The sequence below is a fragment of the Syngnathus scovelli genome, chromosome 19 (assembly GCF_024217435.2).
Source record: "Syngnathus scovelli strain Florida chromosome 19, RoL_Ssco_1.2, whole genome shotgun sequence".
In the NCBI taxonomy this organism is placed as follows: Eukaryota; Metazoa; Chordata; class Actinopteri; order Syngnathiformes; family Syngnathidae; genus Syngnathus; species Syngnathus scovelli.
Window position 1 is genome coordinate 5,205,151 of NC_090865.1, and position 16,919 is coordinate 5,222,069.

Genomic DNA, 16,919 nt, shown 5'->3' on the forward strand with positions numbered 1-16,919 from the left:
AGAGTAAATACCATCCCAACACCGTACGTCAGGTATTGTCAACTGGCGGTCCGCGGCTCTCTAGTGGTCCGTGGCGGTATTGCAGGTGGTCCACAAAATTGGAAATAGAAAATAATCGTTTTTTTTTAAATAAAATCTATTTATTATTCAAACTTGATTTATTTAACAGCTAATTTTGTGAATATTTTACCGATCCAAATTATGTCAAAGCTGAGATTCTCAAAATAGACATGCAGATGGTCTATCCTTCGGTGCAAAATAAAATATTCCGACAAAGCAGTGGCCACCGAATTGCTTCTTGGTTATAATGGAGATACCTTGGACAAAACTAGTTGAAAACCCTTGATCTAAATCTTCCTGTGATGGTTGTGGCTGCACCTAAGAAGTGCCGTGTGGATCTTTCAGGCCAGCTTTGATGCAGACATGACTTTAATCTTCCTCATTCCATTCAGTCTCTAGTAGAAATCAGACGTCGGGGCTCCAAAGACCTCCTGCGAGTGCAAATGGAAGGAGGTCAGGTCTTAATGGAGGGTGGTCAACTTGAAGGGGAACAGTAGAAGGTGAAAACACACACACAAAACCTAAATAATCCGACTCTCTGCTTCCCTCCGGTGGACATGCTTCGTTACTGCACCACATTTCATGCCAACAAAGAACAGTTTGTGTTGTTTCAGCAAGAAAAAGCCTCAAATAAAACGCTTGTCAGATAATTTAACACAGGGAAGGTATTTAATGATGCCTTCAAGCACCAAGAAACAGAAGATGCAGGCAGGCGACGGAAATATGTCATCTTTTAAACACGCTGAACTAACGCAGTACACATTTGCTACCAAATTAAGTGCCCAGTTCCCGAATAAATTGCAGCTGTTTTAAGTAGGCTTTTCCTGATCATTATGATTTCTGGTAAATCAACAAGAGATGTCCAAAATGAATTAAACTATTCATTCAAAAAAATATTGATGTTATGACTTAATTTGTAATCATGCAATTATTTTGCAATTTGCTATAAGGAAGAATGCAATTGTTGAACTTCAAATGAACCCAAGCAAACTTTAACATAAGCCGGACACGCGCAAAAAAAAAAGCATGTAAATCAAGTTGCATCACGTTGGCGGCCCGCCATCCTCGAAAGGAAGCAGGATTGTCGTTTTTGGCCAAGCCCTGTCGGATGGATCGCAGATGTTGCCGGAGCCAGACACACCCCGGCTTGTATGCATTTTGCGTGATTTGTGGAGATGACGTGAAAGGCGTTTGAAAAGCTCCTTAATCTCTCATGCCGCTCCCAAATGCATCAATAATGGGAAGAGCAAAACACAGGCGGTGGGCGTTGTTGACGTCTGCTCTCGGAGGAGACGATCAAAGCATGAAAACATGTCACCCTCCCCCAGAAGAAACGGCCTCCTTATAAAAGATGCCCGGCTGACTGAATGAGGCTACACAAATCGTACCAAAATGGCCACTTCAAACCAAAATTATCGACTCCTTGTTCCTATTCAGGTGGAAACGGGCCAGGCATCCTGATACTTTTGCCCAAAGCAAACATAATTATAATTAATATCCATTTCTTCCTTTTGCCCCGAGTAATTATGATTTGTTGGCCTAGTAATGAATAATACTCCTGGGAGGTCTCTTTTTCATTCCGCAGAGATGCATTTCATGAGCCCGAGGAAAGCTTCTCCGATTCCATCCTGGAGAGCAGGAGTCAATCACGAGTCGTTATCCGATATATCTCTTTTTTTTTTAATTTCATATATGTTAATAGAGCCGCGAGCTCCACTCTACACCCGGATGCGTCATTTAATAAGTGCGCCTCATCTCTCTTCCGTAGAGCGTGACGCATAAATTACCTGAAGGCGCTACGGTGGCCCGGATAGGTCATGACTAATGCGAAAGCCACACCGCAAATTGAATACAGAGAGGGCAACAAGGTTTAAATTACAATTTATGAAAGGTGCCTTAGATTATTTTCTATTAAGATTGGATATGCGTGTCCGGTGTATTAAAGATTTCAAATTTATTTGCGGTATTGCACTTTATTACTTATATTTAATTTAAACGACATTTGTTGATGTAAGAAGAGACCACAGGATGGAAATCCATATTGTTTGTGTACAACCAGCGCTATTATGCTAATTGCTAATAAATCAATCGTGACAGCACACCGACCACAAGCGATTATTTGCGCTCCTTCAAAGTGACAAACTGGTAAATGACATACAGCGGCAAGTAAAATAATTTCCCTCTAGGCCATAACAGACTTAACAGAATTCTTTGCAGTCCAAGTGTGTCAAATGTCACACATTCAAATCGGCCAATCGTAGCAGTCGTAAAAGCAGTTGACTCCGCCCACTTGATGATCGCAAGGAGTTGCAGCATTTCTCTGCAATTGCTTTTGTGTGCCTTCTTGTCTTTTTTAGTTTATTGTTTTGTGAGGAAATGTTGACTCCTCGTGTGTGTACGTGTGTGTGTGTGTGTGTGTGTGTGTGTGTGTGTGCCCACGCAGGCCCCCGTGAAGGACAGTCCTTTTGTACAGTCACAACTTAGACATTCCTGTGTGATTATAGTTCTACCTTCCAAGTTGCATTCTTGTCTGCTGTACGCCATAAATTGAATTCTGTCTCTCACACACACACACACACACACACACACGCTACCCCCACCCTGTCTCTTCTTCTTTTCCGTTCCCCCGCATCCCCTCGCTTTGTCGAAAGTTTTCCACGTGGCTCAGAGTCGGACATCTGGGTCAGCTTAGGCTCAACGAGACTTGCAGGATATTGTTGGCAGGATGTGGGAATGCTCGATGGGAATCCCCAATACACACACACATATTCACATTGGCATGCACACACACACACCTACCTACTTATCTCCACACACTATGAATGAAACCTAACTTTATCCCTGAAGTGGGACAAGGACGAGCATTGGGTTAAATATCACATTTAATAATTGGAAAGAATGCATGAGTCATTACCAAAAAAAAAAAAGATTACAAAAAAGACACAAGAAGGGGGTGGGGAAGATTCCAGTACTCAACACAATAATATAATCAGCCACGATTCAATCTTAGGTTGACATTCTAGTCCCGTGCAAAAAGTTTCTTGTCTTTACAGCACAAGAAAGATTTTTAAAAAGCTGACGAGGAAAGAGTGAGGGCAAAGTGCAGCCAAGTAAAGACTCTGGGCAAATTGTACATACAATGACACATGTGTGATGCTATTTGCTGTTTTATGAAGAAATGCACGGTGTTGGTTAAAGATTGCGTAAGGCCCCAGAAAATGTTCCTTATCTCCAGCGATTTACAACCTATTCCACCCACTGCTCCCCCTCCCTCCCCCTTTCCTCCTACTCGGCCGACTCGCAGCCTTTGGGCTTGTCGTCCGACTTGAACTCCAAGAAGAAGTCGTTGCAGGCCACGGTGAGGGCGCCCATCAGGATGATGAACTCGGTGAAGTCCACCTCGCCGTCGTTGTTGGCGTCCAGGTCGTTCATGACCTTCTCCACTGCCTCGTTGTCTTTGGAGTTCTGGTGGAGCGATATTGAGAATACGGGCCTGTTCGTACATGTGGACGCATACCTCACGCACAGTGACGCTTACCCCTAAGTAGCTTCCCAGCTCTTCCAGCAAAAGCTCCTTGAGTTCACCCCGGCTCAGTGTGTACTTGTCGCCCTCCTTGCCCGAGTACTTGTGGAAGGTTTTGATAAGCATCTGCATGGCGCTTTCCAGGTTGGAAGAAGGTTCCTTGGACATGCTGAGGGCGGTAAAAAAGGTCAAAAGGTTAGGCTCGGCCGCTAAATGCCCGCTCCGGACCTCCCTCGTGCAACTGGCTAGCATGTGCGCTCACATGGGCAAGCCAGGGCCCGAGTTCCGGAGCCACAAGAAGATTCATGCATGGGAAATGAAGAATGATCAGGTTGAGGATTTGTGCATGTGTGTTTTTTTCATTGTGTGTGGTTGTGTAAAGATGCATGAGGTCAGCTTTTTTTTTTTTTTAGGGGGGGAGCTTTCAAACGATCTTACACACATTGTGTCAGGCATCTTGGTGCTTCTGCTGCGACCGCGGCGCTGTGGAGACTGTGCAAAGATACAAACAACTCGCTGTCAATCATAAAAAAGGAAAAAAACGACACACAGACCTCGGAAACAGACAAAGGGAGCTCGTAAAAATAAGTTACGCTCAAGGATCGAGTTGCTGGCCCTACTGCGTGTGTCATTATCCAAAATGGACACCGGCAGTGAAACACAAAGCTCACCTGGGTGACGCTAAGAGGCCGAGTAACCTGAGGTGCTCGATGAGACAAGGCCTCCACACTTGCTTAGTCAGCCAACATCCCGAAACTCCAAAGCTATTTTTAGAGCCTAATATCAATATCGGCGTGTGCGATGAAATGACGCCAGGAAAGAGTTGAGCGAGATGAGTGGAAACAATATTAGAAGTAAAAACAACACAAAGTGTTAAAAAAAAAAAAATCAAGAAAGAGCCATGGGGACTACAAATCAGGTAAAAACTCCATTTTGTGAATGCAGAAATTGAATCAAATGCGAGTCTTACCTGGCGGAGGACCTCAGAGTTTCTGGACGAGATGCAGAGGGAACCAAGGCGGAGACGATGAGGACAGAGAGGGACAGTGGCTTAAATATCACCTCATCACCCCCCCACCGCTCCTCCTCCTCACCCCCAAACGTCCTTCACCCGACCTGTCCCATCTCGGCCTTCTTCTTCTTCTGTTCGTTGACGTCGAGGGTAGAAAAACACACAATTTTTCCGCTTCATGAATAAACTACATTTTACATACTTCAATTCTACCCGGCTTTCTGTCTAACGTGGTTTGGTCTTGGACCCCTTTTTTTTTTGTTGTCATAAATACATTTTAAAGTTGTATTTTAAAAGTACGATAGAAGGATAGCATCAAAACGACTTACTCAATTCGCCTGATGTCATCTGCGTATTGTTTCTCTTTTAATAAAAATAAAAACTTGCGTGTGTGTGAAAATTCATGTTGACGGATGGCAAAAGACCCCTACTGCTGTCCAACAACATGCCTGACCTAAATTACATTAACAAAGAACCCCTTCGACTGCCTAAAAACGTGCCTTTCTAAATCAAAAAACAAAAACAGACCCTTTCGGCTGCCCAACAACTCGCTTGAACTAAATTAAATTAACAAAGGACCCCTTCAACTGCCCAACAACTTGCCTGAACTAAATTAAATTAAATTAAATTAACAAAAGACCCGTACTACTGTCCAACAACATGCCTGACCTAAATTAAATTAACAAAAGACCCCTTCAACTGGCTAAAAACGTGCCTTTCTAAAACAAAAACAGAACTTTCCCTACAAGTACGCTTTTGGGGCCAACCCAATTCCCAAATTCTGTACCCCAACATTCGCGTAAAATCGAGATTTAGGTGTACATTAACGTACAGTGTGTATCTTGGGTGTCCTTTTTTGGATGTATGGGACACATCAGAACCAAGGAGACACATGGCAGCAAAGTAGTTGGGCTAGGTTGTCACAGTTTTATTATTCATGATCAGCGGTAACACATTTATGCAGCGTTAAAATGATACAGCGTTTACGTGGAGTAAGAAAGAATGGAACATAATATATGTAGTGGCGCAACAAGACAGTGGACTGACACAAACTGACGACTGCACAGTGTCTCTGGGACGCTTATCTTCATTTCCATCTTGAGTGAGGACATATTTGCAAACACTCCCTTCTACTTTTTACCCCTGCGGCGTGCTTTTCAGCATTTGCATGAAGTTAGCGTTGGTAGGCGCGGCTAACGAAACCAAAAAAAAAGCAATCTGTAAAAGACCAAATGAGATGTTTCCAGGTTGAGGTATCAGAGTCACCGTCGATACATCGATCCAGTTTTCCCTTTTGTTTTCCGAAGGTCACATTTAAAGCTTGCGGCGATCGCGTTCATTATAATGACAGGAAGTTGGATTGATATGTTGGTTTTAGTTTTCGGAAGTACCTTGAAAAGAGAAGTGCGGTGAAGCCTTGACTAGATCGCAGATTTTTGTGGCAGCGTTATATAAGAAACTGAAGCCCTAAATGCCCAAAATGTTAGTCACCATTGTGACGATAAAAAAAAAAAGATTATAAAGGCTGAGCAGAGTGTGCAATATTTACAGTGGGAGTGCCAGGAGCACATGATTTTATTTGCCAAGCGCTCAGCGTTGCGCACAGGCCGTAGTGGTTGTGTTAGCGGTCGTGGTGTTAAAGCCGACAGCATGCGCAACATGAGTCTTTTTTCCTTAGGTTTGCATTATTGATGACGTGACAATTTACAAAGCATTAAATCGTAATTAACAAACGGGAGCTGAAGGTTTACATACGAGCACGTTGCAACTGGCTGGATATATTTTTTCCAGGGGCTCAGAGTGCGAGACAAACAAAATGGAGGAGATGGCTTTCAGGAAATTGTGTGTGTGTGTATCCCAAGGGTGTGTGTTGTCTAATCCGGTCAGGGTGGAGCCGCAATGTCAGGTCAAACGAGGTCTTTAGACTAACTAAAGGGCCACAAACAAAAACACTAGCCTGGGCGACAGGAATGTTTTTTAAACAACTCCCACATTGGAATTTTCCATATTTTAACACAAAAGGATTGTGGTTACATTTAACGCTGCATTCGGAAAAACTGGGAAATGTCTCAACTTTGGAAAACAAAAAGCTAAGTCAGGTTTCCACACCAAACAGTTTCCCTTAATTCAGCGCAATTACGCCGCAATTCTTTTGGCCTCCAATCTCGGTTACCATAGTTCCGTTTGTTTAGTCGCCCCGAGTCGAACATGATTCTGCAATCCCAATCTGGGAGGATGCACGCTCACTCTCTTTCCACTCAGGCCTATTTCCAGCCTCCCCCACCTTGTAACTAACAAGGATCGTTTTGGATTCCCTCCTTGAGTCTTAATTATTTAACGGCACACCCGATCTCCGTGTCTAATTGTGGCTGCGGGGGGGCTTTAATGTCGCTTCCAGGTGAAGTGAGGATATAAAAAGAAGCTGAAGAAAAAAAAAAAAAGGAGGAAAAGGAGAATAAGGAGGCATGCAGTTTAGTTTATTTATTGTCAGGTTAAATCAGCACCAAAAAGCATTTGTGAGTTGCAATAAAATGGGGAAAATTAATTAGCAATAAAGGAAATATAGTCAAGTACAACTAAGGATGGCTGGATATATGCAAACTATTCCCTTTTTGAGCACAAGGGGTGTAAACGGCGCCGTATTTTCACATGATACCGGGTAAATGTGCTGTGTTAGTGGCATGCACATGCTAGCAGTGGTATGTGGTTTCGCAAGGCCCGCTTTACTGCAGTGGTTGTAACACATGCCGTCGTTTTAGTGCATTCGACGCCACAGATGCTCATAATTCATAGTCGTAAATCCGTCGTAAATTTTGGATTTTATCCCTATTGCTGATATTTTAGTTTTAGGTAGCCAACTAGCGAGCTAACTTATGGTATGCAGGTACAGTGATCCCTCGCTACTTTGCGTTTCGTTTATCGCGGCTTCACTACACCGCGGGTTTTTTTTCCAAATTAAAAAAACATTTAAAAGTCAAAATAAAACTTCTAAATTGAGAAAACATGTGTCTAACCTTTAGGACAATGTCGTATTGCTCCAAATGTTCGTTTACATTCCTTTAGAAGTCCGTTTTCGCGTGTTAGCACGATCGCGAATTAGCATCTTTCCGCTAACTCGTTAGCCTGCCCAGTACTTCTTGTTGGTGACCGTACTTCGCGGATTTTACTTATCGAGGGTGGTTTTGGAACCAATTATCCACGATAAACGAGGGATTACTGTATTTGTAGATCATATGTAGCTAAATAGAGAGCTAGAAAATGCTATTAAGCAGTTCACTGGCAGCTCAATTAAAATGGATGTTTGACGTCTGTAGCCATCAATGGCTAACAAGTAAGAGATGTTCCATATATCAATTAAGCTAGCTAGTGGTCATATATTTGTCATAAATTTAGGCCTTTAGCTGTTGTAGTGGTTCTTAGTGTTGATGGAGTGTAATTATTATTTTTGATATTATTATTATTAGTGTGATGGATGGAAGGATGGTTGGAATGATTGTCCCCTACGAGGTGGCAGATTCCTCAGGCTTCTTCTCTGCCTCTTCCTCAGCTGCGTTGGCCGTCTTCTCTGCCGCATCTTCGGCCATCTTTTCCGTCTCCTCCGCCACGGCGATCTCCTCCTTCACCACCACCTCCACACTTGAGGATGTCACCTCCACGCTCGGGCAGGTCACGTCTACGCTCGGTGGGGTCATGTCCACGCTCGGTGGGGTCACGTCCACGCCAGGTGAGGTCACGTTCACGCCAGTTGAGGTCACGCTCACACCAGGTGGGGTCACGTCCAGGCCAGTTGAGGACAACTCCACGCTCGGTGCGGTGATCTTCATACCCGGTAGGGTCACCTCGGCAGGCTTCTCCACCTCCTTCTTCTCCACCTTCATCTCCATCTTTCCATCTGCCTTGGCTTCCAGCTTGACCTCCGGGGTTTCCACCTTGGGGGCTGCGTTCTCCGGGGTGGCGTTCTCCACGGTGGCACTCTGGGCATTTTGGGCGGGCTGGCCATCGTTGGCACGGCAACGTTGCTCGCTAACAGCATTAGCCAGGTAGCCCACCAGCTTCATGTACTCCTCAAAGCCCACCTTGCCGTCCTTGTTTTCATCTAGCCCCTTCCCCATGTTGTTAACCGCCTCCTTGCTTTCCGTATCCTACACAGAGACGACCCACAATGAATCACAACAGAACTGCGGTTCTCCAAAGATTCTTATTAGCATTTTGTTTCCTGACCGTGAGGATGTTGCTGAGTTGGCTTTTGACCAAGTTCTGGAAGTCTTTGGGTCCCAAACTCTCCTTTCCTTTTCCGGACTTCAGGAAGACCTTGACCACCGTCTGAATGGCTTCCTCCATGACTCCCCTCTCTGACAACAAACATAAAATACATGATAAACCGCCAGTAGCTAGCTAGCTAGCTAAATTCCGTTGAAATACCGCGAATGGAAAAATATTCCATTTGATGTGACAGTGACGTGTGCGAGAAGAGCCAAGCGTGTGATTGAAAGGCGCAATGGCCGTCGCAATCTTTGATAGGTCATCCGATCTAATGAGGCTTCCGCCGCCGGCCGTCGTTTCGGATTACCCGCCGTGCTCATCTTGTGTCACCAATCCACTCTCGCTTACGCTCTCATACGCTCCCCTGACCTTTTGTGTTTGTGAAGATTGTTTTTCAAAGCTTATGTGTCAGTTTGAAGTGAGTTACATTTTGAAAAAGTTCAAGAAAAAAAATGTAAATCCATATTCCCCTTTTAAATTCCGTGTTTAGTGCTGTGATTCCTTTTATTTTGCTAGCTTTTCCACTTCCTCTTTTTGCTCAGAAGATGTAAAGCATGTGTGTGTAAGAGCAGGGGGGGGGGGGGTGAGCTATCCTCGCAGGAATTCCATTCACGGCTGTTTTGAGGCACAGGAATTTACAGGCCGACCGCCCGCTCCTTCTTTCTTTTTACCCCAAAGCCACGACGAGAGCAAAGCGACATACTTTCAGCGCCGTGCCGCAAAAGCTACACACACGTGACACTGCTTAGCACAACGTTCTTGCAAATTTTGTGCAACATGTTCCCATCCTCCAGTGGAGCCAGTGTGGCGCCAAACAAGCAACAACTTCAATCTGCAAGCAATTACAAAGCAGGGTGTGAGCTGTCAAATGTTGCTGTGTCGTTGGAGTACTTGATGCCTTACCACCCCTGTTTTTAGGGCGCTCGCTGACACGTCATTTGTATCTCTGTGTCCATTCTCACATGAATGATTCAGCCTTGGCCCGTGTCACGACGTCCAACTAATCCGCCTTATTTGTCCTAAAAGCCCTGGGAAAAACAAACTCCCCTCGGCCCGGCTGAAATGTACACGCCTTACAACTAGAGGTTTCCCCTTTCCCTGCCCGTTGGAGAACGACGCTCGTGTTGAGCGAACGTGATCCGAGGGTGTACGAACGCTCACGACAATGCACGCACAACATCAAATATTAACGCGGGAGCATGTCGAGGTTGTGACCGGGAATGGTCGCAGCAGATGGACAAAGACCCATTGGTATATATTCTTTATCCTCTGCCAGAAATTAAACTCTTATTTTGTATTTACGTCTGATTTACTGCCCTCTAGTGGCCAAGATATAAAACAACTTGTAATTTATGACTATTCTACTCCATAAACATTATTAAGGACAACAAACATTTCTTTATCTTAACATTTTTGTGTGTGGGAAGAAGTAACACTTTAATCTCATTCACCATTTTGTGATTAATGTTCATTTACAGTTATTGCAGTCGGCCGCTCGATTGCTGTTGTCGGTGTGGTATGGCCCACGGGCCTCATATTCCACACCCTTCCCTTCGGTGTGGGTGGACCCGGATCGTAAAACGCTACATCGATCATGCATGCAAAGTTTTTTGCGCACTTTGGACGTTTGGCGTATGCGCGGAGATACTTAAAGCAAACTAGGAAAAAGGGGTTTATAAAAGAACTGAAAGAAAAATAATTATTTTAAATTATTTATTTATTCAATTATTGGCTTTGTAAATTCCTCTTATGAAATGGAACGCATCGAAACGCAGCGAAAAAGCCTTGGGGTAACTTTTTTTTTTTTTTTTTTTTTTAAGAGTCGAAACGTGGCACAAAACGAGTTCCCAAGAAGACACGTACAATAAATCCACTCACCGTAAAGCGTCAGACCAAGCGTGCAAAAGTGCGCAAAAAGTGTCTTTTATGAGCGCCCTTTCTTCTCCTCGTGGTTTTGCAGCGACTCCCGCTTCGAGTCCACGCAACTTGCCAAACTCGTACAACTGCTAAACTCTCTTCCGTGATTTTCTTTTCTTTTTTTTTTTTTTGCTTCCCTTCAAACTTTTCCCCCCACTGACAAGTGAAAGGGCGTGTACCTGGAAGAGCACACAAAAAAAAAAAAAAAAGAAGGAGGAGGGATCGTGGAACAGCTGGGCCAACTTCCACAGAGAAATCATGCAAGTTGAGTTTGGCTTGCAATTAGTTTGAGTGGATTTGTGTGCGGTTTTGGCGTGAGTGACTTCATGTGTTTTTTTAACACACTTCATGCACAAAAAAAGCAAAGTCATACGAGGTGATGCTTTGTAATCCGCAAAGGCTGAATTAATCAAACTGGATTCGTCAAATATTGCTATTATAATAAGATTATGTTTTTCCAGGTGAGCTAGAGCCTAATTTTGACATTTTTTTTTTAAATCTCAGAGTTCGGCCGCCCCCCCCATGGGTGCAACCAGATACGCCGTGTGTAGGATTACAACAGCCACTAAATCAAGGGTGTGAGTACAGTGAATGAATGACAAGGAGCTGTGGAGACAATGAGGTCTTTAATCGGGGCCAATGGTTAACCAGGAAAAAAAAAAAGCACGGGCGAGGCGGCGATGTTAGCTCAGTAGCCGCCTTGCTTGCTGGCTAGCTTCCCGATCAACTGCCAGAACTCGCAGAAGGTCAGCTCGCCGTCATTGTTCTGGTCCAGAGACGACATGAGTTGGTCCACCGCGCCCGGATCGCCGGTCTGAACAAGAATGAAGACAAATGAGAAGTCATGAATGTGCCGATATCAATCCCCGATACTTAAGGTAAAAAATATTAATGCAAGACAGGAAGTGCCATTAATGTCCTTTCGGTTGAACGCTATACCTTGACAAAGTTGGGCAGCTGCGACTTGACCAGTTGGTGGAACTCATCTCGGCTAAGCGTGCTAGCAGACCCGTCGTTGCCTGCGTACGCCTTGAACTGGCTGACCAAAGTCAAGATGGCGGATTCCATATTGGCTTCACCTGAAATTAAAAAATGTAAGCTCTCGGGAAATATCAAGACAAAATAAACAGCGTACCTACCGTGTGATGTGCGAGGAGCAGAGATGTCTTCTCCTCACCGTGATCATGCCCGTGTATTTATACGTCATATCGGGATGCAGGGATCAGCGGAAAACACTCCACTTGCCCTCATTTTCCAACACAAAATGCTGATGAGAGGACATATGCATGCAAAGATCAACAGATAGTATCGTCCCAACACACAAAACAAGAGCAGATCATGCCCGTCTAAGCAGAATGAAGCTTATACAAAACATGAGGTCATCGTGATCGCCGAGACACCTGCAAAAGATTGCCAGCAACTGACAGGGAAGTGCAAAATGTGTTTGGAAATAAAAGCAGAAGTTCTTTGGGCTTTACACGAGAGATTTCTGGGCCGAATGTGCGCACGGGTTGACCTGCTCGGGAATTCAAAGCATGATCGGCGTCTCCTGCGGTGGTTTCGTCAGAACGAACGTGTGTGCCGTCGTGTCGTCTTGTCATTGCTAACATTCTTTGCTCTTAGCAAAATTGTAATTTTCCTATCGCTAACTAAATGCTAACATGCTAAGAAGGAAGCGACAAGACTATGCTCATTGATTTTAAGGGGATCGTTTATTGAACTTATCACTAGACAGAATTGAAGAAGGGCATGAAGCAAATCTGTCAGACATGCACTTACTAAACTAGCAAAAAAAAAAAAAAAGTCACTTAAAGATAAATATGGTTGAATCACTTAAAGGGTCACATTTGTCTTTCTCAACATTACATTCTTTGAATCCAGCAGGACCAAATAAAAATTCACAATAAAAAGGCACATCGAGTCAAACTTCCAAAGTGTCACGCCACTAAATAAATAAAAGAGAATTCATAAATACGAAAACATTGTGGACACAACCGCTAATACTGTGTGGCAAACAACTTTTACAAAATAGTCCACTCCATCACACACGTCAAACTCCACACTCAGCTATTGTGCTTTAGCAGGTGCTGCTGTTTTGGTTAGCAACACTGTGAAGCAATGCTAATAGTCACATTCTAGTGGATACCTTCAACCTCACTTGCTTTGGTAGGTGCTGCTGTTTTGGCTAGCAAAGCAACACACAGTTTGCAATGAGTCATCACTTTTTTTTTTTTTTAACTGTGGGGGTTCACTATTATTATATGTATTTAATTTTTTTTTAAGGTGGTATTTTCGCTATTCGCAGCAGGGCGATTAATTTATTGAGTGACAAGAGCGGGGGGGAGATGCGTTTGTGAAATATGGTTACAGCTTTGGTGGCAACAAGATGTCCGCCAAGGTTTCCCCGCTCAATTATGTTCCATGGCGGCAAACTTCCAGAGAGCTTCCCGCTCAAACTCCTCCATGGCTTCCTCCAGGGCTTCGTCTGTGCCTTCCATGTCCGCCATGTCCTCCAAGATGTCCGCCACGTCCTCGGCGAAGTCGGCGAATAACCAGCGGTTGTGTGCGAACACGTCGCCGCTGAAGAAGTCGGCGATCAGCCGGCGGAGGAAGTCCTTGCTCTCCTGAGGCGAGCCCTCTAATTTGCTCAGGTAGCCCTCCAGGAGTTCCTCGAACTCGGGTAGCTCCACGGGGAAGAGGCCCTCCTCGGTGGCGCAGTCTTCCAGCGAGCCGCAGGGGCGGTGGCGGGCGTGGCGCCGCAGCTTCTGCTCCTGCGCCCGCCAGAAGTCGGCCATGGCGTGCTGCTTGTGGTGACCGCGCCAGGGCTTCTCCTTCCTCCTCTGCTCCCGGTCCAGCCGGCGCTGGGGCTTCTTGGTCTCCCACTCGTCACGGCGCTTCCGCTCCTTCTCCTTCCTCTCGTCTTTACGCGGCTTTTCCACGTCCTTGTTCCTCCAACGGTCAACCCCCTCCGAGACCTCCCGCCGGATCTTCTCCAAGAGCTCCCACACTCGCCTCCGCCACTTGCTGCCATCTTGTTTTGGCTCTTGCCTCTTCTTCCATTGAAGCTTGTCAGCTGCATAGGAATTTGATTAATACATATTCAACTTTAGCGTTTTAATTTCCTCACCGTTGTCTTTGGCTTGCTTAATGATTTCACTCAGTTCCCGCCTCAACGGGTTTTCTCCCAACATCCTCATCACAGTGCCCAACTCCTTCATGTTGATGTCCTTGCTGCCATCCGTGTCAAACATATCCAAGACGCCTTCGAATTCTGGACAGACGGAGTCATAAAGTGGCAGAACAAAAAAAATAAAATAAAATCATAACAGGGTGAGACGAACCTGCAGACATCTCATCGGTGAGGCGGAATCCGATCTCGTTTTGATCATCAGACGCTTTCTGAGGGGAAAGCAAAGAAGTTAGATTCGCTTTCGTGATCCAAACTCTAAATTAAACCCGTTAAAATAAATAGTAGGGGTTTCATTTTCATTGTAAAGACACATTTGTCAACACGGCTCGCGCGTGGGCATATTTTGTGTACCTAATCAAGTGTCTGTGACAAGAGGAAGCGTGCAAACAGACCTGGCTTTGTTCCTCGTCGCTCACGTCAGGCGATTCAAAGTCGCCTGTCAAGCACAAACAACACAAGCCGTCACTCTTAGTCATGAAAGACGGCGGCAAACGTGAGGACGCATTCTTTGGATATTTTTCTTGTGTGGGAATTACGACAAATGGAAGGAAGCTGGTAATTTGGCTTTTGCAACATGAGTCAGGCACTTTAGATAAACTGTTTGCTCCCTTTCCAAGTCATGCAGCTAGCATTAGCATAAAGGTCACATGTCTGCTGACAAAGTCAAGCAATTCACCGGAGAGGAAGAGGGCGCCCAGGAAGAGCAGTACGGCGACGCCCATGATGCATTTGTTCAGCGACCACCACGCTTTCTCCTCCTGTCTCTTCGGCAGATGGAACTCCATCTCCTCATCTTCGTCCTCCTCATCTTCCACGTCTGACGCTTTCGCCCCGGATTCGACTGTCCTCCTGCGGAGTCCGTCGCCGTGGTGACTCGTTGGGGGTTCTATAATAAATTCATTCATTCAATTGAAGTCTTGGAAATGGATTCAATGACAATTACCTTCTCCTTGCTCCTCCTGCATTTCCACCTCAGATGGACTCTCCTCTGCCTGCACTGAACCGATGCTCTCTGGTGCTATGACATCATCAGCCGGGATCGAGTCCACTGGTGGTTCTGAGAGATCTTTGTTGACGTCGGTGTCTTGATCCAAAGGAGGCTCTGAGGCGCTGAGCGTCTCAGCTGGGATGACCGGATCCGGTTCCTCTGCAACATCTGCGTCCTGCAGGGTCTCGTCGGGCTCGGCGACATCGCGGGGTCCCCCGAAATCGATGCTGGAGACGAAGGCCACGCCCAGATGCTCGTTGTCGCTGGGCGAGCTGGTCACGATGTCGTGAATAACGGGGGCCTGGCTCTCCGGGTCGACCGCCACGAGCTGGTCAGGCTGGAGAGAACAGCAAAGGACGGGACCGTCACCGGGCTCTGGGTCGGTCTCTTGACACACCTGGCAAGAAGTATGTGTGTGTAATTATCTATCATCGCTTTAAAATATGCAAGTCGATTTGACATAATGACTATGCAGGTCGCATACCAACCTGGTGGCCTTCTTCTGATAAGACACACTCCACTGGAATGTCACTGGGCTTGATCTCCCCAGCAACAACTGGAATAACACAAGATCTTTTTGCAACATCACGACCACAACCTTATCTTGACTTTGCGTACCTGTCGCTATGTCTTCTGACAGGCTGGGGGCGTCGCCCAGGCTTTCCGTGCCATCATCCAGCGCCCCTGCGTTGTCCGCTGCCACTTCCTGTGGAAGAAGAAACAAAAATAGAAATTAACTTCTCCCACAAATTGTGTTTTGCTAAAGATGGAACCTTGATGTAGCAAAGACCATGAAAACAGGAGGGGATCCAAAAATCAACCCTGTGGTACACCATACGACAAAGAGTCCTGCCTTTCAAATAGGCTACTCTATAAAGTGGGTCTAAAATTGGAAAGCAAACCTACATTACCTTTGACCTTTCGGTATTTGGCTTGTCTGGAGAAGTTCCAGCAAAGTCAGGCGCAATGGGGCCTTACCTCTGGGGAAAGGAGCGTCCAACTGTTGGTGGACGAGCCGCTGCTGCCAGTGCTGCTGCTGTGGTCCGACATTGCCATCTTGAGGCGCCTCTTGGCACAGCACAAGGAACGCTATTTTCACCTTTTCGTAGATTCCTGCAGAAGACACCACTTGTTCAAATCTTGCAAACTAAAACTTCACCAGAGGCATGGACATTGGTGTGCAACTATGGCCGCTGATTATACGGACGATAATAGCTTTGATACGTGCACAGGCACGTAATAGAGACGGGATTAATGCGTAATACGGGTTACGTGATGACGCGTTAGCTCCTATTCTAGTAACATCGCATCCTTTGAATGACGAATTGCCTCTTATATGCGAATTTTGACGTGAGTGACGGAGAAATTAGGCCAAAAATTGACAATCGCGGCAGTGAGGTCACGTTTTTTTTCCTCCCCCCACGTCAAGGCGAATAGAGGAATTTAATTTTTGCATTTGGACGTGCATAAGGATGAATTTAAAAAGTAAAGGGAACACGTTCGACGTTCTCGTGATGGTAAACAAAGGATGCAAAACCACTTCCGCCTTCACGCAGGGCTAATCACGGGCCACAAACACGTGCGATGCCATGATTATGCAAACACACGGCACGGCATATTCACCCTGCGTCGCTCGGCAATAATTTCCAGTCCCGATTATCCACTTTTTATCCTCGGATCGTCCCCTCGAACTTGGGAACTTCGGGAATTCTGATCTGCGTCACGTCAACCCAAGAAGCCTCTCCACCAATCAGAATTCGAGATAGACTCACGTGAGCGAGCGATCCACCAATGAGCGCAATTACATTCGTCATCCAATCGTATTTCAGCCAAGCCGCATACTTTGGGTGCATTCCACCAATTAGAAATGTGAATCAAAAGTGCAAGTGAAGCGACATCTTGACGTTGATTGAAGGCTGACAGGTGATGGCGACTTAAAGATCCTCCCCATACAAACGTAAAGCGA

At 45.6% G+C, this 16,919-nt stretch overlaps 4 protein-coding genes across 9 annotated transcripts; all 4 read right to left on the reverse strand.

Moving 5' to 3' along the window:
• Nucleotides 1–2,924: 2,924 nt before the first annotated feature.
• On the reverse strand, nt 2,925–5,214 carry s100s (S100 calcium binding protein S). 4 transcript variants are annotated; one of them, XM_049751612.2, is made up of 6 exons: nt 4,925–5,214; nt 4,678–4,726; nt 4,554–4,575; nt 4,026–4,075; nt 3,599–3,752; nt 2,925–3,525 (listed from the first exon to the last, which is right to left on the reverse strand). In XM_049751612.2, exons 1-6 carry the CDS (start codon nt 4,941–4,943, stop codon nt 3,346–3,348), a joined length of 474 nt encoding a protein of 157 aa, XP_049607569.1. In that variant the 5' UTR covers nt 4,944–5,214; the 3' UTR covers nt 2,925–3,345. The 4 variants fall into 4 exon arrangements, with proteins under 4 accessions (XP_049607569.1, XP_049607570.1, XP_049607571.1 ...); XM_049751613.2 differs by lacking the exons at nt 4,554–4,575; nt 4,678–4,726; nt 4,925–5,214 and adding an exon at nt 4,255–4,360; XM_049751614.2 differs by lacking the exons at nt 4,026–4,075; nt 4,678–4,726; nt 4,925–5,214 and having other exon boundaries at nt 4,554–4,571.
• A 287-nt stretch (nt 5,215–5,501) lies between these two features.
• On the reverse strand, nt 5,502–10,913 carry s100u (S100 calcium binding protein U). Its single transcript, XM_049751593.2, has 3 exons — nt 10,737–10,913; nt 8,817–8,947; nt 5,502–8,737 (listed from the first exon to the last, which is right to left on the reverse strand). The coding sequence occupies exons 2-3, from the start codon at nt 8,934–8,936 to the stop codon at nt 8,096–8,098; spliced, it is 762 nt and encodes a 253-aa protein (XP_049607550.1). The 5' UTR covers nt 8,937–8,947; nt 10,737–10,913; the 3' UTR covers nt 5,502–8,095.
• Nucleotides 10,914–11,382: 469 nt separating this feature from the next.
• s100a11 (S100 calcium binding protein A11) lies at nt 11,383–12,072 on the reverse strand. Its single transcript, XM_049751634.1, has 3 exons — nt 11,915–12,072; nt 11,715–11,854; nt 11,383–11,589 (listed from the first exon to the last, which is right to left on the reverse strand). Exons 2-3 carry the CDS (start codon nt 11,841–11,843, stop codon nt 11,464–11,466), a joined length of 255 nt encoding a protein of 84 aa, XP_049607591.1. The 5' UTR covers nt 11,844–11,854; nt 11,915–12,072; the 3' UTR covers nt 11,383–11,463.
• Nucleotides 12,073–12,468: 396 nt separating this feature from the next.
• Nucleotides 12,469–16,918, reverse strand: pbxip1a (pre-B-cell leukemia homeobox interacting protein 1a). 3 transcript variants are annotated; one of them, XM_049751429.1, is made up of 10 exons: nt 16,726–16,918; nt 15,932–16,066; nt 15,572–15,659; nt 15,442–15,509; nt 14,909–15,350; nt 14,642–14,851; nt 14,358–14,401; nt 14,117–14,174; nt 13,903–14,046; nt 12,469–13,848 (listed from the first exon to the last, which is right to left on the reverse strand). In XM_049751429.1, exons 2-10 carry the CDS (start codon nt 16,007–16,009, stop codon nt 13,184–13,186), a joined length of 1,797 nt encoding a protein of 598 aa, XP_049607386.1. In that variant the 5' UTR covers nt 16,010–16,066; nt 16,726–16,918; the 3' UTR covers nt 12,469–13,183. The 3 variants fall into 3 exon arrangements, with proteins under 3 accessions (XP_049607386.1, XP_049607387.1, XP_049607385.1); XM_049751430.1 differs by lacking the exon at nt 16,726–16,918 and adding an exon at nt 16,577–16,719 and having other exon boundaries at nt 14,909–15,290; XM_049751428.1 differs by lacking the exon at nt 16,726–16,918 and adding an exon at nt 16,577–16,719.
• Between the last annotated feature and the right edge of the window lies 1 nt (nt 16,919).

Bases quoted from the DNA above. Each gene is read 5' to 3' on its own strand.
- s100a11 (XM_049751634.1), bottom strand. From the start codon at position 11,843: ATGGAATCCGCCATCTTGACTTTGGTCAGCCAGTTCAAGGCGTACGCA. The intron at 11,590-11,714 runs GTATAGCGTTCA...ATTCTTGTTCAG, and splicing joins AGCTGCCCAACTTTGTCAAG to ACCGGCGATCCGGGCGCGGT.
- s100s (XM_049751612.2), bottom strand. The intron at 4,576-4,677 runs GTGAGGAGGAGG...CATCTCGTCCAG, and splicing joins CGGGTGAAGGACGTTTGGGG to AAACTCTGAGGTCCTCCGCC. The intron at 4,076-4,553 runs GTAAGACTCGCA...ATCTTTGCACAG, and splicing joins ACTCTGAGGTCCTCCGCCAG to TCTCCACAGCGCCGCGGTCG.
- s100u (XM_049751593.2), bottom strand. From the start codon at position 8,936: ATGGAGGAAGCCATTCAGACGGTGGTCAAGGTCTTCCTGAAGTCCGGA. The intron at 8,738-8,816 runs GTCAGGAAACAA...GTCTCTGTGTAG, and splicing joins AACTCAGCAACATCCTCACG to GATACGGAAAGCAAGGAGGC.
- pbxip1a (XM_049751429.1), bottom strand. From the start codon at position 16,009: ATGGCAATGTCGGACCACAGCAGCAGCACTGGCAGCAGCGGCTCGTCC. The intron at 14,852-14,908 runs GTAATTGTCATT...AATTTATTATAG, and splicing joins GCAGGAGGAGCAAGGAGAAG to AACCCCCAACGAGTCACCAC. The intron at 13,849-13,902 runs GTGAGGAAATTA...ATTCCTATGCAG, and splicing joins TAAGCAAGCCAAAGACAACG to CTGACAAGCTTCAATGGAAG.